Here is a 20,509-nt window from a genome sequence, read left to right on the forward strand (position 1 = left end):
GTCCCGGGTGTTTGCCACCATATGTGAACGTCTGGGAGCACACAAGACCCGCACCACTCCTTTGCGGCCCCAGAGTGACGGGTTAGTGGAGAGATTTCACCGCACCTTGGGTCAGCAACTGGCTATTCTCACTGCACAACACCAGCGGGACTGGGATGACCATCTGCCCCTGGTGCTCATGGCATGTCGTTCTGCAGTTCAAGAGACCACATCCTGCACCCCTGCTCTCCTCATGTTGGGGAGAGAGCTTCGCACCCCGGCAGTAGTGGCGTTTGGCCAGCCCCCAGATTTGGTGGACACACCCTCAGGTCCTGAGTATGCCAGGAAGCTTCAGGACCGCCTGGAGTCAGCACACAGTTTTGCGCGGGAGCAGTCGAAAAGTCTCAGGAAAAGAAAGAGAAAGAGTTTGTGTGTGTTGCTGGGAGCTAAAATCGGGACAGTGTATAGAGTTTGTGTGAGGCTAAATAAAATGTCTCGTCTCGGACACTTCTGTGAAACATTACAGTAACATCACTAGCAGGATGCAGAAATTATGCAGCGGACATCTCGCCGCCTGCTCCCTTCTGGACGTTAAAAAACGTTACAATTCATAGAAGAGACTCAGTTTTTTCTGCTTGAGTGCTGTTCGTTGCATCACTTTCCTACAGGGACCACATTGGTTCCATCTTAGTCTCAAAAATTAATTCCTTGCACCTGATGAAGTTTAACAGCCACATTTCTCCACTTATTCTACAAGGTGCAGTCTAAAGATGTGGCAATGTTGCTCAAGGTGAAGCACCAGAATACCAAGAAGTACATCCGATTACTGTCAGGGTTCACCTTTTTGGATTTCATCGCTAAAGGTGAGTAGCCATCTCATAGTTGCCCTCACAACAAATAAAGACAAGGATTTATGTATTTAGGATGGCACTTCTGGTTTTCAATTTGGGTATCAATTTGCAAAAAAAAAAGCTTTTTGTATTGTACACACTTGTGTTGGTAATGACCAAAATGCAACATTCTGACGCTGCGGTTACTGCACAAGTGAAAGCATTATGTAGTTTCAGAGATGTTTAAAGAGAAAAGTTTGATCAGTCATCCTTAAAGTGCAGTTTAAAGGTGGTGTAAGTAATTGCATCTATCCCCCCAAAAAGTGTTAGTATTGTGGTCTACATTGTGACAGCCATCACTAGCTTAGAGTGTTTTGTCAGAAATTGTCAGACATTTTCTGGTATCCTACACCCTCTTTCCAGCAAATCCGGAGAGAACTAGAAGGAACTTATTTTCTGTTTACTGCAGAGCAGAGATACCGGGAGATCCATGTTACTGACAAACACCCTAAAGCACTGACGGCTGTTGGAAAGCAGAGCTATTCAACACTTACATTCACAAATGCAAATCACTTACTGCACCTTAAGATCAGCATCATGTATTTTTTAATCTGTTTTCATGATTATCTTCCTACAGTCAAATACAAGTTTGGGCTTCCTGATGCTACTGAACTTGATGCTTTTGATGAAACCAACAAAGTAGTTGAGGAAGACATCTTTTCTGAACTGATAGAGACCAGTCCGGATTTATGCCTGACAGTAAGTGACAGAATTCCTGATGCAGGTAGATACATTTCTCTGTTATCCATAAATCATTAAAAAATCAGATATTGGTTAAGTCACCATCAGTGAAAAGTGAGTAGTAATTTACTTTGATATCCATTAGAACATAATCATCATTTAAAATTGGCCAAATCAATGAGGTACGAAAAAAACTGCTGGCATAAGTCTATGATTATACTATTAATTTCTTGACAATAGCTGTGTTTTAAAATTAAGTGTAATCCTTTATAATCTAACTGTATTCTTTGCTCCATCTAATATTTGAAAAAGTGTGTAGTTATTTTTTGTAACCTGATTCTGATCACATGAAATCTATTAACTACCCAGCTCAGACACTGGAGGAAGACATCATTCTTGAGATACAGATCGATCCTGGTCCAAGTCCAACAACACAAGACGGCATTTCAGAGGAAGGTATGTCTCATTATAAAATCAGTTGTAATCAATGTTCAGGGTTTTTTTGCTTCACAAATATCAGTTGAGATCTCTTGTCTCTGCCTTGACTACTATAACAAAGTAGATTATAGAAAAATATATTTAAAAGAAAGATCTGTATCTAATTGCAAAAACAGTTTGAAAATGTGGGATCAGGTGTGATTTTTAACCAGTGTCTGGGGAACCACCAAATGCTACATTTCAGGCATGTCACAGTTACGTTTTTATTTCTTTTAGATTTCTCTCCTTTAGATCATTCAACACCATCCTCCCTCACAGATACGAAGACATCACTTTCTTCAAGTGACAATGACCACTCCAGTCGAATAGAATATGGGATTCCCATAGGCAGACGTACGTCCAGCTCTGAAGTCATACCCAGGCCTACCACAGAGGTTTCTGAGTCAGAGGCTGCAAAAGAGGTAGTCAAGGGCAGCAGATGTAAATTACATTGTTGACCATCATAAAGTGTCAAACTAAGTGAGTTTCTCATCAGAGTATTTGTGACATTTAGAATGATTGGGTTTGGCTAATAGCTCTGTACTTAGTAATCTAAGGCAGATAAGAAACAACATTGTTTCATCACAAATCATGTTGCACTTGCATAATCAGTTAAACAATTGGTTAGCTTTTTTTTTGCTGAAATTGCTGATTCATTTTTGTGTGTGAGAAACCCTCCTGAATCAGTGATTTTAACTTTTACTCTTAATCTTGTGGTATATTGTTAAAATGATTTTTATCCTGAAAGACTGATTTGTACACTGAAAACTTTATTTTCTTTTACACAAATAGATGGTAAAAAATGCCTTGCTTTGCAAACCTGGGGGTGAGGATGTCATCGACGAGTATGAGGCAGAAAAGTCACTCACTCACCGCACCCGGAGACAGCTTGTCAACATATTGGCTAGCCATATGACTTGGAGGCATGGGTAAGTGTTAAGTGAATTGTTAGATTGTAAACATTATATTAAGAAAGATTATCATGAATTTTCAAAACACATTGCATTGAATTAACATAGCAAGTGGGGCATTTTTCAATTGTATGTTTTTGCATTTTAAGAATATGGTCTTGACCTGTTTTATATGAGCATGTAGAAGATACACTAATAATAAATGTAATTTATTAATCACTGGCGATTAATAAAGCACTCGTAAATCGTACTCGTAAAGCTGTCATAATTTAAACTTTCAGTTAATGTATTAAATTGGATCCAGTCCTAACTACTCGGCCGCTCTCAGTGTGTGCGGATTAATGATAAAACATCGTCTTTAAAAGTGTGTGTGTTGGGGGTGCCGCAGGGTTCCATCTTAGGACCGCTGCTGTTTAGCGCATACATTAATGATCTTCCATCTGTGTGTGATGGAGTAGGGACCCTGATGTATGCGGACGATACGGTTTTGTACACTACTGGGAAAGATCCTGAAGAAGTGGCTGCTAAGTTGTCAATGGCAATGGAAAAAGTTACACAGTGGCTTCAGTATTCCCGTCTCACCCTAAATACTAATAAAACAGTAACCATGTATTTCTCAAACAAGCAACGAAATACGGTTTTTCCAAATATTTATGTCAATGGAGAAATAATAAAAAATGTTAATAAGTTCAAATACCTGAGTGTGATATTAGATCCCACTCTCACATTCAAAAGCCATATCAAAAAAATGAGCCATACACTAAAATATAACTTATCAAACTTTAGAAACATCAGGAATTCATTAACTGTTGAAGCCTCTAAAACTTATTTCAATGCCATGATTTTGTCTCATTATAATTATTGTATGTCCTGTTGGTCTCAGGCAAGTACATCTGTCTTGAATCCCATCAGGTCACTCCACAAGCAAGCCCTGAAAATCTTAGACAGAAAATCACGACAGTACCATCACTGTGAAATACTTAAGAAATATAAAATGCTTAGCTTCGATAACTTAATGATGTATTCTGATGTCCGTTTAGTGTACAAAATAATCCATAATGTTGCTCCTCCCCCATTGAAAATCTTTGTTAAACTCCGTTCTGAACACTCCATCAGAGCTTCAAGATCTGTCTCAAGTGGAGATTGTAACATGCCTAAGCGTAGCTCTGCCTTTGCCCAATCTGCTTTTTCTTTCAAATCTGTTAAATCGTGGAACAATCTCCCAACTAATCTGAAACTCTGTACAGACCTCAACGTTTTTTCCCGGGACATCAAAAAATGGATCCTAAGTAACCAGTCATGTCAGCATTAATCTTAAACCTAAATTATTTTTAACTTTGTCAAAGAATGAAGTATTTTAATAACTGTATGCTTCTATTTCATTCTGATATGAAATATGTTTTACACCTGTTAGTAATGAGTGTTAGTGATGTATGAGCGGGCGTATATACGCATATCTGTATGGATGTTTGGTCTGTTATGTAAGTTGACAATTTTTGTCCTTTCTCTTTTTGTTCTTACTCACCTGCCCAGGGACTACGGATGGAAAGTGGCTAGTAAGCTAAATCTGGTACAAAGCATCTTCTCCCATCTCGAGACTTATGTTATTTTGTACATTGTCCCTGATACAAATAAACTTATTAAATTAAATTAAATTAAATTAAATTAAATGGGGCACCACCTCCGATGTTTTGTCTATTTGAATGCGGAGGGAATTAATCAAATCTGACCGGACAAGGTTAACTTGGAGCAATTCTAATCAATTTTAAATCAATGTATTAAATCTCATAAATGAAGCAGGGATTTCTACACAGTTTCCATCGGTTCTCCACATTAAAAACAAACCTGCACAGACAACGACATACGGTTAAATATGTTTATTAACTAGATAAATCAGGGTAAATAAATGAAATGGTGATTTAAACAAACAACAATGATAACAGAAAATGTGGAGACTGTGATGATTAAAGTAATGGGATTATATGGACATGGGCGGATGGTGAAATCAGGGTCGGGGAAGCGCTCAAATATTACGAGAGTAATTTTAATATTAACGAGACCCTAACCGAATTCCTTCCTCTTAAGCTAAAAGATATGAATCAGAAGCCAAAAAGACACCAACTCTTTCATGCATGTGAATCCAACAGTGTGCAAGGTGCTTAGCCTACTTTGTCCGAAGAGTTGGGACGTCCACAACTTTCGGTCTTTCCTCCGGAGTTCGTAGCTCGACTGCGGGCTTGCAGTGCCGGTCCAAGAGCCAGAGGGAAGTCGCGGTTCGTCCGATTTCACAGTGGGTGACGCCCTCGTTCCGATGTCGGAGGAAGAGCGCAACTCGTCCAGCACTCAGCTGATGATGATCTCGGTCCGCTGCTCAGCGGAATGGCACCGCTTGTGAGCGTTGGAGGCAGGACCAATCTCGGCTTGGCACAAAGTCTTTCTGTCGTTGCAAACCGCTCACACGGTTTGTTGAAGCAGAAGGCTACTGCAAGTCTTTACCAATGATGGTAGTCTTTATTAAAGATGTTTTTCTTCTTGGTTTGAGTGGTAGCTCTTAAGCATCTGATTCGTAAACTAATTCAACTTTCTTGAATGAAATAACGAGAGGATGAAACGCTGGCCGGGCAGATCTTCCATTGTTACTCAGTACAAGATTAATTAAATTAAATTCACTTCCTCTGAATCAGGTTGTGATACTTAACGATATATATAAAAAAATCAGTGCAGAAACCATTATAGATTGGAATATCACACAGTGAAACCAGATGCTTCATAAATCACAAGGGAGGATTAGAACAACAAGGAGGAGGTTTCCAGAGTCCTTTCACTGTGGAGAGTGGAGAGAGAGTGTGAGAGAGATACCTAATTTGCAATTGCAAAGACATTTGATATTAACACATCCTTGTCACGAAACAGTTTCTCTGTCCCTCCTGATGTGAAGAAAGTAGACGAATCCATGCTGAACTCATTCAGCTTGGCCAGAGAGAGGAGTTTATCTGTTTTGAGGGGGAAGAAGGGACAAATGGGTTTTAAGTTGTAAATTAATTAAAAAGGGTCGCCATCTGAAGGCTTTATTGAGAAGCTTTATTGAGAAGGGGTCAGACTGGCCGTCACCTCTTTCCTGTGAATAGTTTTCTTACAGATGAAGAGAGTTAAAAAGAAAAACGGGGCCTCAACATCATACAGAGGCGATAGACATGTGTTCCTACAAGCAGTATCATCAGATAACATCTATTGGGGTTTGATGCAGTATAAACTGATTTGGAATGTTGTTTCTAAAGGAGGATGCCTTCCCGTAAACATAAGGAGAAGTATGCCCTGGGAATTGTAACACTCTTTCCTTCACTGAAGGATCCTTTTTCTCCTATGGGCTATTTAAGTTAAAAAAAATTATTACTTCCAGAAAACACACCAGTTTTACTGTTTTGGGGATTTTAGTTAAAATGATTGATGCATCACAGATACTAATCAAAATAGTGTTGACATTTCTACATTCTTGTATTTGTAGAAAATAATTGACACCACCTAAGTCTAACAAAATATTTTAAACTTGAGTATGCTACAAAAAGTTCAACTCTGCCATAAAGATTGTCATTATGATGCAAAATGACATCAAATGAGTGAAAATGCCTCGTCTTGCAATTGCAATGAATTCGGGCAATAGGATACTACACATGAATTAGAAAATGGCAAACCTACTTTAAAGTGATTATCCTTTTATTAATACTGTTACCACATTTTTTGTAAAATCAAGGAATGATAAGACTTTTGTAATGATGTTTTATAAATATCTTAACAGGAGCACTTCTATGATGCGGAGAAAGGCACTGGATATTTAGCATGGCACCTTAAGACCATGTCCAGGAATACAGTAAAAAGACCAGCCAAGACAGCTACAGTGGCTCAAGCACAAGGACCAAAGCGCTGAAGATTGGCAGCCACTTTGCCTGAGCAGCTTGATGGAGATGCCTGCAGGGAAGCCATATCATTTCTCATTCACTCTCATGATGAAGCAAGTGTGTTTCAGAAGATGAAGATGACCTTTCAATATCGCCAAGACCTAGTCCATGACCCACAGAGAACCACAGATGTCATTTCCACGGTTTTTAGATGTCAAAGGGCTGGTGAGTTGTCCATTTTATTTATTTACACTTCATTGTTTTGTTGCTTGAATGCAAGTACAATACTCTGACCTTTTTTGAAATTTGTGTATTTATATCAGGGTGTCCGCGCATCCATAAAAAGTCTTAAAATCTTAAATTCATGTATCTAAAATGAAGGCCTTTAAAAAGTCTTAAATACATCTATATTTTGCATATAGGTCTTAAATTACATTTAGTTAGGTCTTAAATATGAACGTTCATTTACCGCTTCCGTCATCGCCTTGTTTTTTGTTTTTTGTTTTTTGTTTTTGGGAAACGTGTTGTGAGATTCACAGTTAGCTCCGTGTGTTGTACTTCTTTCTGAAGTATCCAGGAACATAAGTGACATTTTGCCAACAGCCCGGTCGGAATTTATCGCCATACACTTTGCCAGTTCCGGAAAGACTTCGACTGCGGAATCTGCTACACTATGGGAAAGTGTTTAGTGTGTTGGCTTGAACAACCAGAATTCAGTTGGTTAAAAGCCGCATAATAATGAATCTGAAGCGCAGTGTACGCTCTGCAAGAGGACCCTCAACTGAAATAAAAAGCAAACTGAAAAACCAAATTAAAATAAAAACTACTGAAATTTAAAAACTATAATAACCTTGACACACACTCACTCCATTCTTCATTGTTTGAGTTGCTCTGTGAATGGCAATAAATTTAGTTATTTTTTAAAGTAATTCTGGGACTTTATTTTTCCTTACTGTTTCGTACTTCGTGTAGGTCTTAAATTTAGTTCAAAAAGGTCTTAAAGTCTTAAATTTGACTTGTTCAAACCTGCAGAAACCCTGTTATATGCTTATGTGATTAACAGCTGAATCAAGACTTCCTTCTGCTGTTTGGAGCTGAAACAGCCTCCAAGATGCTTGAGAAGTGGGACACAACTTTCAGGCCCAAGGTCATCAATGAGGCCAGACGCCTGACTCAGTCAATTGAGGTGTGCCGACTTCTAAAAACTGCTGAGAAACTGACAGAGAACGATGACACCAGTAAGTTAATCGCTATGATGGATTTTTATTCCTAACAGCAAGTGCTGGTTACTTTGTGCATTCCAACTTGATACTAATGGCTTGTTTCACCTCATTATCCTCCTGATAGCCTGGGACAGTGACATGGCTTCTCTGCTGCTCCGTCTCCATCTCCTGCCACCCACAGCTGGACAGAAGAGGACCAAGATAAGCCCCAGTGATGCAGTGGACAAAATGTTGCACTTTCACAAGGTATGCATGTCTTTTATTTTATCCAATTAGCTAGTATTTTATATGTATTAACTCAATTTGAAATGACTTGGAAAGGCATAGTCAAACAAAAGGACTAAACTGAATGTCTTCATGTTGGCTACAATTCCTCAACAGCGAGGATTCTTTGGGGGACACACACACACACACAGACGCGCACGCGCACGCGCATACACACAGACAGACACATATGGAGAGAATTTTGTTCCTTTATTATTCAATCAAATAGAATTGGTTTTGAAACCAAAAAAGAGATTTGAGAGCAAAAGAGAGTAAGTGGCAATCAAAATTTTTTTTGAGATCGAAACAGAACAGGTTGCAATTGAGAAAAAAATATGAGAGAGCATATTTCTTCAACTTAAACAAAACTAATGTTTGTAAGTAAAAACATACGACCATTTTGCTTATAAATCAGTCCTCTTTGCTTGCAAGTTCTAAAGTTTTGCTTGCGAATTCAACTGCACTTGATGGGCAGGGCCTACGCTGGTGGATGAGAGAAGAGTTTCTATTGGTTGGTTTGACCTGGCTCCAGCGCCAGCTACGCTTTCCACATTACACCCACTTCTCCCTTGTGCTGTGCTGCTTGGAAGTAAGTTGATAGCCTGTTGCTCTTGAAACGTTTCCCATAAGTAATGAATTGCGCTATATATCGTTGGCTACAGCCTGCCGTACGTTCACAACAACAACAACACAAATAATGAATTATAATGCCCTGCTGCTGCAAGCACACTGATTAGCAGCAACATGGTTGTCTCTGCTAGTCACGGCCTGAGCAGAGTAGCCTAATGAGTGAGTGAATTACAGGGAGGCGTACACAACGTAGGGCTGTGATTTAAACATTTAGTGTTGCATGGTACTTGCGGTGCCAAAACGTCACGGTTCCTACACAACAGTACTACCGTGGATTGCTGAACGTGGTGCCAGTTTCCACTGTGTAGCGGGCTGCTGCTACTCCTCCTGGCTCCTGTTCTCACTACAGCTGTTCTAATATCAACAAACACACGTGGCGAATAATTTAACAAATTCACGCACATTACCAAACTCAGATTTATGTGTCTGTAATATTATGGAATGGATCTACAGATTCATTGGGAACACTACATTGATCTTCATTCGCTGTTGTTTTTTATTGACCATGACTTTTATTGTTATGCAATGTTACATAAATACTGTCAAAATAATACGTCCGTTTTTCTTTTAATGCCAGAATGGAAAACCAACAGCAGTCACAAGCTAGGGTAAGTCATTGCTTAATTTGTTTCTGTGCAGCCTAAGTGACAGTAATGCATTGTACTGTAATGTACTGATGTCCTTTTTACCAATGTCCATACATGTGAAATCCCTTTCCAGTATGATGCACGTGAAGCCACAGAGACGGCCAGACACCTCCTGTCTCTGATTTCAAGGGCGATGCCGAATGAAAGTCAGGGACATGGACAGGGACAGGGACAGGGACAGAGTCAGCGACTCTCAGTCCATACTGAAAGGGCCAGGTAGACAGTTTTGCACCCATGTAAACTGACCACCTAAATGTGTCATGTAAATGCACATTTTCACGTTACATGTATTTTATCAGGATCAGTCTCTTCTCTTCATGTGGAGAGAACATGACCAAGTTAGGCTTTTAACACTGTACATTTTTACTACTTTTTCTACATTGTTTCTACTGTAGACATTATACTGTACCTGCAATTTCACCATTAATGGTATGGGATTATTCAGGTAAAATAAATTACATTACTCTGGCTTTGCCATGATGGTAGCGCAATGATGGAGCTGCTGATTTAGGTTGTGTGGTTTAATTTGTTTATCTGTATTATTTTCTCTGGTACTTGGATGTGGTGCATGTGGCTTGACAGTCGGCTTCCTTTAAGTTGGAACTAATAACATTATTTTTCTACAATCACACAGGTCTTTCCCTGGATTCTTCCGAGGCAAGAAAAGAGCACTCCCCAGAGGTCAAATGCCTACAGCCAAGGCTGTGAAGATATGGAAGCTGTTCGATGTTTCCTTTTTTTACTTGGATCTAATGTGGAAGTAACTCCAAACCCCAAGGAGGAGTTAACTTTTATGTAAGCTGGCCTGGGGAAGAGGACTGTGTCAGTAGATTCTGACATATCACATGTTGAGGTATTATGCATGTTGAAGCAAGTACATTGCCTAATTGCCTGTGTCATCAAGGGTTCTGTGCAATGCCTTTCATATACCTCAAAAAATATTTGGTGGTGAAGACATTCCCCAGGATGACACAGCTCCAGGACAGGTGGCTCCTTTCTAAAGCAGCAGGTACATAATTACTGTACTTAAAATGCAACTTCTTTTATGTTTGCTGTGTTAATACTGCAGAAAAACATGAATACATCATGGTTTATGTCCTTATATTGTTTGTCATTTTAATAGGTGGAAATGGAAGGAGGAAACTTTCAGTTTTTCCTTTAGAGGCTGAGGGCTACACTGGGGCCGTATTAAGAAGTGCTTCAGGGGGAGGGAAGTTTGTCCTGTTATTGTTCCTCTTCAGGACGAACTTGACCTTACACCTCTCCCTGCTAGTGCTCCTGAGTTTGCCCTCATGCCAAAGGCTAGCTGCAAGGATTGCAACACAATGATTGTGTAGTGCAGTGTAGCCCTGAAACACAGGTGCAATGTCTTACTGTTAATTATCAAAGTTAGTACAAGTTTAATATGTGTGTATATTGACTGTTTGAGCCATCTTTAAGCTGTGAACCAAATATAGCTTATCTTGTAACAAATATGAAGTCTGTTGAATTGAAGTCTGCACAGTAGTCTGCTAAAAGTTACTGTTGAAAGTTTTTAACACCCCTAGTTTAGCTCTGACATAATATTAAAGAGCTGTTATTGCATCTGTTTTGTTTTACATCTAGGATGAAGATTTGATCTTTGTTGACCAATCTACATCTGGATCTGCCTCATCAACCTGTGAAGACCACAGCCATCAACAAGTAGAGCACTTTTTTTTTTTTTTACTGTACTACTGTCACTGTTTTACTGTTTTGATGATAAGAGTTTGCCTGTAGCTTTTTGCTCAGGTTGTTAATTCATATGCCTGCATGCAGGAAGATAAGGTCCAATGCCCTATTTGCAAGAGGTTCATGCAAGTTTTTGTGGAAAAAAATGTCAGACGACCAAAAACAATGATCTGCAGATCATTGTTTTTGGTCGTCTGACATTTTTTTCCTACTCTGTAGATTCATTTATAAGTTTGTATGTGTCATGTGAAATGTTGCATTTATTATTTTTTGAGACTTAGAAGGCCAGATGTCTGGTTTGTACACTAATTTTGACAGCATATTATCTGTGAAGATCAATAATGATTGCCTTTATTGTTATAGTCCTGAGGACAGAGCCTGTAAAGGAGACACACTTCAGGCTGATTTGGATCTTATCTCATGGTATTATTATTATTATTATTATTATTATCATTATTATTATTTTATTTTTTATTATTATTATTATTATTATTATTATTATTTTTTTTTTAATATAATGCTTTTATATGTGCTTAAAAACATATGTCCCGATATCTGTCTTATATCGAGATTTGATATATTCTTACAGTGAGGAGGATGTCATCATGTGGGTCAGATCTCAGGTGGACACCGATAAGACCTTTTGATTTATGTGTGTCTCAGGAGAATGTCGTGGAAAGAGGTCTTAAGATGTGGAAACGTCAAAAAAATGGCAGTCCAGTTAATCCCTTGAAAGTTACATTCCTGGGTGAGCCGGGGCTCGATACAGGGGCCCTAAGAAAAGAATTTCTGTCTGGTAAGTACTGGACATTCATGAGTAATTTTGTCACAGGGTAAAAATCAAATGAAGAATCATTACTTGTGGCTTGTGTATCTTTTCTTTGTGGTCTTGTTGATTCTGTTGTTTTGTTTTGTTTGACTTCTGAACTGAGGTGCCTTCTACAAACAGGCTTGACAAAACCAACTCTGAGTTGATTCAGCCTGAGATGGGAAACTCGGAGTGTTTTGTTTCAGATGTAGGAACACATTAATGAGTGTTTTATTAATCGCCAGTGATTAATAAATTACATTTATTATTAGTGTATCTCCTACACAGAATAACAGAGCAGTTAATTAAATAGTCACATGACTGGAATAATCAGACACATTCCTCTGTACTTGTTTGACAGTCTCCAAGATTTGACTTGCTTTGTTCTGGATTATAGCAATGGTGGCTGGGATAGAAAAAAGACTTTTTGAAGGTGATGGTGAAAAGGGAAAGATGCCCAAATACTTGCTCAATGACCTGGATGATGAGCTCTTCAGGTGCATTTATATATACATATGATTCTGATTGTGAAACAGAACTGAGACTTCCCCTTGTACTTACGTTGTTTAAACCATCCTGTTCTTGTTTGTAGGGCTGCAGGGGAAATTTTTGCAGTGAGCATAGCACAAGGAGGACCAGCACCACGGTACTTGCAAAAATGGTGTTACGACTTCCTTGTTTCTGGCAATCTTTCTGCTGATGATGTCTATGATACCACTCACTCACCACTGATACAAGCAGTAAGTTGACTTTTTTTTTTCAGACATTGTACCTATTTAATATTGTCTTAAAGTGCTTCACACATACTACTTAATACTGAAAAGAATAAATGTATAATTTAATGTTTTGGGTGTGATTATTTAAGATTGAAGAAGCAGATGACATGACAGCCCACATCCAAGACATCGTGGACTGTGGCTACACAGGGAAAATAGACATGGAGCACAAAGACAGCATACTGAGGTAAATACTACTGTTTTTGTAACACATTGCAGTGTGACCCCAGATTGCCATGTGTAGTTTGCTTTCCCCTCAATAAATGTGAGAATAATGGCAAGCGCTTTCCAAAAGTCTTTTCCAAGGTGCTCTTTGGCTTGAATGTGAAATCTTTTTGACCAATTGAGTAAAGCCAAATGATCTTGAGGCACTCTGCTCCTGTTAAATTGCCTGCATATAGTAGCAAAGCCTTTTTCATGGCGTTATTCCTTGAGCTTGCTGCCATAACGTCAGTGGTGGAATGTAACTAAAATTTACCTTTCATCAAGTACTGCACTTCAGTACAATTTGAAGGTACTTGTACTTCATCTAAGTATTTCCATTTTTATGATGATTTAATATTGTACTTTATATTCTTTAACTACAAAAAGCTGATAATACTTATTTACTTTTACTGTAGTAGGAGTTTTCGTGCAGGATCTTTTCTTGTAATAGTGTTTTTACATTGCTGTATTCGCACCTTCCCACCATTTCAGTGTTACACCTAGGCAATAGTGTGAAGTTAATTTTTCTGTATTCAGGACAATTTGACTTCATGTGATGACAAAACGCATGCCCATACTCCAACAACTACGTGAGGGCCTGAAAGTGTATAACCTCATCAAAGTGATACAGACAAGGCTGGAAGTGTGTCGCAGCCCCTCATCGCTGGAGACAATGATTTGGTATGCTATTGTACAGTATAGCTTCGAGGTTTTTACAAGTTGTACTACATGGTATTTCCTTAGCTTACCCCTTGCTTCTTAAGCAGGTAATTATCAGGGAATCTCAGATTACCTTTTTTTTTTTAAAATCTAGGTGGACTCACATTACATCCTTTCCCATCTGGCCCTGAACTTCAGCTCAAGTGGTTCAAGTAAGCATTTGAAAGAACGGAAAATCTTGGAGTACTTTCAGGACTTCCTTCTTGAACTTGAAGGTATGTACAACCTTCAATTTAAAGTAAGTAGTAGAATGCCATATCACCCCCATCTTGTTTTCTCTGCACTGGCTTCCAGTTTATTTCAGGATTCATTTTAAAATATTGGTTATTACCTATCAGGCCATTCATGGACAAGCTCCCACTTACATTTCTGAACTCTTGAAAGATTTACCCTCTAAACATCCCATACTTTTGCACTTATTTACTTAGCCAAACTGCTTTTTGCTGAGAAGATAGCTCACAGATGTTTACCTTTTTTAACTAGTAGTGCAGTTTAGAATAAAGAAAAATCACAAGTACCACACTAATTTTCCTTCAGGCCTGCTGTTAACAAAAAATTACATGAGCATTTACAGCAAACCAACCCAGGCTGCTGAAAAACACTGAGCAATTCACCAAATTGTTGGCATATAAAATGACTGAACAGATTTCTTACGACTTAAGCTTTTTGTCTTTTCAAGATGCACACCCTGATCATAGAGAAGATACCCTGACTGTATCCTCAGTCATGCAGTGGATGACGGGTCAAGCCCACAGACATCTGCTTTAAGCGGAGCGGCAGAAATTCAGTATCACTGTGAAGTTTAATCATGAATGTATGAATGACATGCCGACTCATAGTATTTGCTTTCCAACTGTCGGTGCTTGCACTGACACTATCACATTTCCAGTCGCCCACATCAAAGACTGAGTCCTTCAAAACACTACTGCAAACTGCAATCAAATGGTGCAGGATTTGACAGAGTGTGATGTGGTTTGTTAAAACTGTTGAGAATTTATTTGTGAAGAATAAATAAGTGAATTCAAGTTAATGTGTAAGTTAACGTTAATATTGATGTTATTGTAGTACCCCCCACCCCCCAGTACCCTCTCTATCATCCAGTCTCTGTCCCAAATGCCTGTTTTTGCATTATGTAACTGTTTTAGATTGTGTACTACTATTGTTTTTTCCATACTGCTCTTTAATTCGCAGTACAGCTGAATTAGAAGCAACCAACTACTTCTCATATAGAAGTTACCTGGTTGCTTCTCATTCAGTTGTACTGCGAATTAAAGAACCATAAGAGATTCAGTGGTACTGTTTAATTGAATTAATACTGTACTGTGACCAATGTTATGGATACTAAAAGTTGTTCCATTTTAGTCAAGTCTACCTCCACTGAAATATGTTTTTGTTAATGTGGATGATGTATCCACTCAAATCTGTATTTGTTTTTATGTGGATGAGAAATCAAAGTTACTTGGCTGCTTCTCTTTCATATTAAAATATTTCAGCTGACAAATAAACAGGAGGCTTTTATTGCGTCAATTTAACAGGAATGGAAATGTGTTTATTGTTTTGCCTTTTGGCAGAGCTTTGGCAGTGCTACTATTTAATTTTCAATATAACAAGCTACAAAGAATAACATAAGGATATATTTGTAACTATTCAGTGGATCAGCTAAAACAGTGTAGGAAGACAGAAATGCACAAATGGCCACAATGACATTTGAGTTATCCTGACTGACTTCTGTTACAATCCACATCATACTCACACAATGTTGGTGGGTGTTCTGGTTGCTGGATTTGTGGTGGAAACAACACATTGGGACAGCACAGATTACTATAAAGAGTAAAACATCTAGCTTTGGATACTAAGCTAGAACAACTAATTATGATAGGTTGAGAAGATCCCATGCACATTGTGGGACACCATGCCAGACTAGATGCATCATATATGTACAAAAAGAAAAAATGTAGGACAGAGCAAGAACACGGAGTGCAGTCAGTTGTGTGAAAGCAGCTGGTGTAGTTTGGTCCCCGAAGCTTGAATTGAAAAGCCAGTCTTACACAGACGGTCACAGGTTAGTCATCACATCTTGTGCCAGGGAGTTCAGAGACATAAAGTGAGAGTGGAGGAATATATATCGATCTATCTATTTAAGAGGTTAGTAGGTCAACCTACAGACCCCGGATGTTGATAACTGGCAACCCCGGACTCAGAGGGGAATAGCGCTAGCGTATCATAACAAAATATTGGTGAAATGAACTAGTTTCGCAGCAGATAATGCGTTATATAGAGGCTGCGCTTCGGTGCCCCGATCACTCGCATTATATGGATATACGCGGCGCTCCACTGGATCTAATTTCGTCCGAACGACTCCAAATGACACCAAAGTTATCTGGGTGAGTAAATGATCGTATTTTATGCTTGAAATAAGGTCCAGGTTGTAAAAAATGACAATTCCCCTTTAATAATTCGCAGTGAGATTGAACATGAAATGCCTGTGTTTTGCAGAATAGAAAAAAATAATGTTGTTAAGCCAAACTCCCAATACAACAGTGTAAAAATACTGAATTTCAAGTAGAAGTTCTCTGTAGAAAAATGCTACAGTTAAAGTCCATAATTATTATCAGCTCACTGTATTGTGGTAAAAGTAGTGTTTTGATCCCTCTGACTGATACATTATTATGTATGACATATTTAGATTTTTAATAGTGAAGCATTAGTGTTGGAACAGCATGTTAAGGTTTTAGCTTCTGGAGGTGGAAATTGTTTACACTTTATATGCACTAATTTTAGTCCAGTTGTTTACAACTTAAGTCCCATGCCACGCCAAAAGGCTAGCAGAGAAATTTGAGGGGTGGTGAGATGATTAATGGGAGAGGAATTACTTTTTTTTCTAACCTTTGACTTTAGGTGAAATATTTGATTATTTAAACATTTATTGACATGAAACCATGAAAGAAGTTTAGAATGAAAAATCATTTGCGGAGCTGTTAACAACTCAGACATCAGAAATGTAACCCTGAATACATGAGACAGAAAGGTTTCATATTTAACCATCAAATGTAGCGGGATAGAAAGTATTACATATTATGTATTACATATATGTAATGTGGTGGAGTGGAACTACAAATTAACATAAAATGGAAATGCACTCGAGAACTACAAGTACCTCAAAAATAGACTTAAATTAGACATTGAGTAAAATAACATTGAACTGATGAGGAATAGTGATCAGTCAGTCACTCCAGCTGTTTGGAACATGGATTATTATTTTTCAGTTTACTACTGCTAACATTGTGTGTTGACAACAAAATCTTGTCACATTTCTTCTGAACAACTGCACTTACCTTGATGGCCATCCACATTTCTGAACTCCATCCATGAAGAATTGCAAAGCTGTCTCTGCTTTGTTGTTTCCTGCTGTGTCCAGATAAAATATCTGTAACAAAGTGTGTGTAGTGGTTCATGTAGTGGCTCAAAACAAAAAATGGTGAACAAGGTTGTGAAAAAAGATTACCTTCCTCGAGAAGCCATCAATTGCTCCATAAATCACAATGTTGTACCTACAAAAAAGTTGATTGTTAGTTGTATGAGCCATTTCCGTGTGACTGCGTGTCTGTATGGGGCCAGTAGGTGTCCTCAGCGCACCACGAAAGGGGAGTCTACATAGATGGGAGTTATTGTTCTGGGGTCAGGGGTCAGTTGCTGCAAAGGGGAAGAGCACACAGTTTTCGACCGCTCTGTCATGCTGCGGCAGGCGAGTCGCATCGGTAATGGTGCATGGACTTTGTTCACACTAGAAGATGTTTTGGTGAGAAAAATAAACCATGATCGCAAATTAACCGATTCCGAAGTCGTCTGTGTCTCGCAGTGTTCGGCAAACGCGTTAACCTAAGTTCAGCCCTCTATGCAGCCCCTCAGTGGCTTTAAGCACTAGGTTTAGCCTCTACATTAGTCATCACTGATATTACAAGTGAGTGACATCAATTCACAATTGATTAGAAGAAGTTCAGTAGGCAAAAACACACCGGATTAACTTGTGATTTGTGTCGATGTGGGCAAGTGACAGAGGAGCAGGAATGGAGTACGTCCGTCTTGCAATGCAAGACAGCTGGACCATTCGAGCTACTACTTCTGCACCATTCACACGCTGCAAAGAACTTTTTACTCTTCTCCATGGAATCCGGTAACCCATTGATCTAAGGGATCCTTTGACTAGCCTGTAGCCAGCATGGGGCAATCTTGCTTTCACTGACCTAACCTTTAAATCTAGAATATGATCAGGGATGTCTGAATACCCTTCTCTGACAGAGAGGTTATGCTCTTGCATTCGTCTGTAAAGGGTAGATCTTGAAATCCCATGGAGATTCGCAAGAGATGTCAGTGGTAACTCTGTACCAAGAAGATTCAGCAGCGTTTGTCTGTCTATGTTGAGGCAGGGTCGCCCCACACTCCCACTCCATTCAACAACAGCCACATCATCAAACAGTGGAGGGGCCGTACTGTAGGGCTGAACGATTTTAGGAAAAGATCTAATTGCGATTTTTCTAGCAGATATTGCAATTTCGATTTGATTCACGATTTCCTTCAAATCAATCTTCAGTGCAATATTCACAATATACAGTAACATTAAAACATTAAATGCTATTACTCTAATGCAAGGATGAAAACTAAAGTTAAAAATTGCTTCCAAATGTACTTATTAACAAGAAGCATGCACGGCTGATGGCTGCAGTTACCCTAACGGCCGCAACGGCCGTCGTGTCACTATTGAGTCTTATTTCTTGATCCTGCCCCAAGTTCCCAAGTTGGCAAAAGATGCTGTAATTGTAGTCTGTTTGCTACAGTGGGCCTGAGTATCATTTTCACCGGACGTTTCACCAGACTTTTTCGTCATGCACTCGTCATGCAAATGCCGGTATAAATTGGTTGTGTTTCCGCTGAATGTTGCAACTTTAGCGCGTTTTGCACAGTACCTGGTGCACGTCTGCAGCCTCAAACCCGAAATACTCCCAAATGACCAACGTGCTGTTTTTCTTGGGGATTAAATCCCCTAACTCCGCTTCTGGTCCAGCTGGAGCCATTTCAGAACACGTTAAGGAGCAGGTTAATACTGATTGGTTAGCGTGACCTGTCCACGAGTAGCATGCCACTTCTGATCGGTGAGCTTGGCAGGATGGTAAAGAGACGGCATGTATGTGTAAAATAGTTGACACAACAGATCCTGGGTCAGTCAGGAGCGCTGCAAAAAACGCAGCTTTGGCGATCACATGATCGCGTTGTCTGAAATCGCAATTTCGATCAGAAAACGATAAATCGTTCAGCCCTACCGTACTGTGTGATAGATGATTCCTGACAACTTCAGACAGCTGTTGTACATGGTCCAACACAGACTCAGGGACGTCAAGATAAGCTGCCCCAGCTCGAATGAATTGCAACTCCTGGGTGCACACCAAATGCAGATACTCGAAATCGATATATAAGGTCTTAACAGTTGATTCCGGTACTGCACAAGCTGTACAATACAGCTATTCCCACCACAATGACAATACATATATGTGCATGCATAGCCTACCTGGATTTGTGATCTTGCAGTTTGGTTATCCATTCTGTCATGAAAATAAAGTAAAGCATGATCATTGAGGGGTCATAATATCTGTATTTTTTGTATCATAACATAACATAAATAAATATATTAGGCCTACATTATAACGGCCTCTATTAATTATGAAAGGAGCCTTAAAATCACAGGACATGTCTTTTGGTCTGATTATACAGATCAGTGGTGCTGAAGTTTGTGTTTCTCTTCTATAGCCTACACATTCTACATCTCGGAGGTCAAAAGCATCATTCAGTGTCATTTAAGTCGGACCGTCTGACGCAGCTGCTCCTGTATAGACCAGTAATGTTGGCTGGTTAGAAATATGTGCGTGATTTTGTTAAATTATTCGCCACGTGTGTTTGTTGACATTAGAACAGCTGTAGTGAGAACGGGAGCCAGGAGGAGTAGCGGCAGCCCGCTACACAGTGGAAACTGGCACCACATTCAGCGGTAGTTCAGTAATCCACGGTAGTACTGTTGTGTAGGAACCGTGACGTTTTGGCACCGCAAGTACCATGCAACACTAAATGTTTAAATCACAGCCCTACGTTGTATACGCCTCCCTGTAATTCACTCACTCATTAGGTTACTCTGCTCAGGCCGTGACTAGCAGAGACAACCATGTTGCTGCTAATCAGTGTACTTGCAGCAGCAGGGCGTTATAATTCATTACTTGTGTTGTTGTTGTTGTGAATGTAAGGCAGGCTGTAGCCAACGATATATAGTGCAATTCATTACTTATGGAAAATGTTTCAAGAGCAACAGGCTATCAACTTACTTCAAAGCAGCACAGCACAAGGGAGAAGTGGGTGTAATGCGGAAGGCGTAGCTGGCGCTGGAGCCAGGTCAAACCAACCAATAGAAACTCTTCTCTCATCTACCAGCGTAGGCCCCGCCATCAAGTGCAGTTGAATTCGCAAGCAAAACTTTAGAACTTGCAAGGGAAGAGGACTGATTTGCAAACTAAACTTTATAGCTCGCAAGCAAAGAGGACTGATTTGCAAGCAAAGGTTTTCAACTTGAAAGCAAATAGGACTGATTTATAAGCAAAATGGTCGTATGTTTTTACTTACAAACACTAGTTTTGATTGAAGTTGAAGAAA

General features: G+C 39.3%; 1 protein-coding gene across 5 annotated transcripts; it reads left to right on the forward strand.

Moving 5' to 3' along the window:
• Positions 1–1,861: 1,861 nt before the first annotated feature.
• LOC141006444 (uncharacterized) lies at positions 1,862–15,321 on the forward strand. Of its 5 annotated transcripts, none has more exons than XR_012179917.1 (11): positions 9,368–9,559; positions 10,233–10,451; positions 11,204–11,281; positions 11,672–11,731; positions 11,898–12,104; positions 12,514–12,613; positions 12,709–12,856; positions 12,982–13,079; positions 13,634–13,777; positions 13,911–14,031; positions 14,496–15,321. XR_012179917.1 is itself a non-coding variant. In XM_073478655.1 (9 exons), exons 4-8 carry the CDS (start codon positions 7,003–7,005, stop codon positions 9,556–9,558), a joined length of 498 nt encoding a protein of 165 aa, XP_073334756.1. In that variant the 5' UTR covers positions 1,862–2,006; positions 2,265–2,449; positions 2,820–2,956; positions 6,735–7,002; the 3' UTR covers position 9,559; positions 9,672–9,942. The 5 variants fall into 5 exon arrangements, 1 of the variants encoding a protein (XP_073334756.1); XR_012179918.1 differs by lacking the exons at positions 9,368–9,559; positions 10,233–10,451 and adding exons at positions 10,464–10,607; positions 10,722–10,958; XM_073478655.1 differs by lacking the exons at positions 10,233–10,451; positions 11,204–11,281; positions 11,672–11,731; ... (5 more) ...; positions 13,911–14,031; positions 14,496–15,321 and adding exons at positions 1,862–2,006; positions 2,265–2,449; positions 2,820–2,956; ... (3 more) ...; positions 8,797–8,910; positions 9,672–9,942 and having other exon boundaries at positions 9,529–9,559.
• The last annotated feature ends 5,188 nt before the right edge of the window (positions 15,322–20,509 follow it).

This window comes from Pagrus major, chromosome 12, assembly GCF_040436345.1.
Source record: "Pagrus major chromosome 12, Pma_NU_1.0".
NCBI lineage: Eukaryota > Metazoa > Chordata > Actinopteri > Spariformes > Sparidae > Pagrus > Pagrus major.

Bases quoted from the DNA above. Each gene is read 5' to 3' on its own strand.
- LOC141006444 (XM_073478655.1), top strand. From the start codon at position 7,003: ATGACCCACAGAGAACCACAGATGTCATTTCCACGGTTTTTAGATGTC. The intron at 7,060-7,897 runs GTGAGTTGTCCA...TGTGATTAACAG, and splicing joins TTTTAGATGTCAAAGGGCTG to CTGAATCAAGACTTCCTTCT. The intron at 8,911-9,528 runs GTAAGTTGATAG...TTTTAATGCCAG, and splicing joins TTGTGCTGTGCTGCTTGGAA to AATGGAAAACCAACAGCAGT.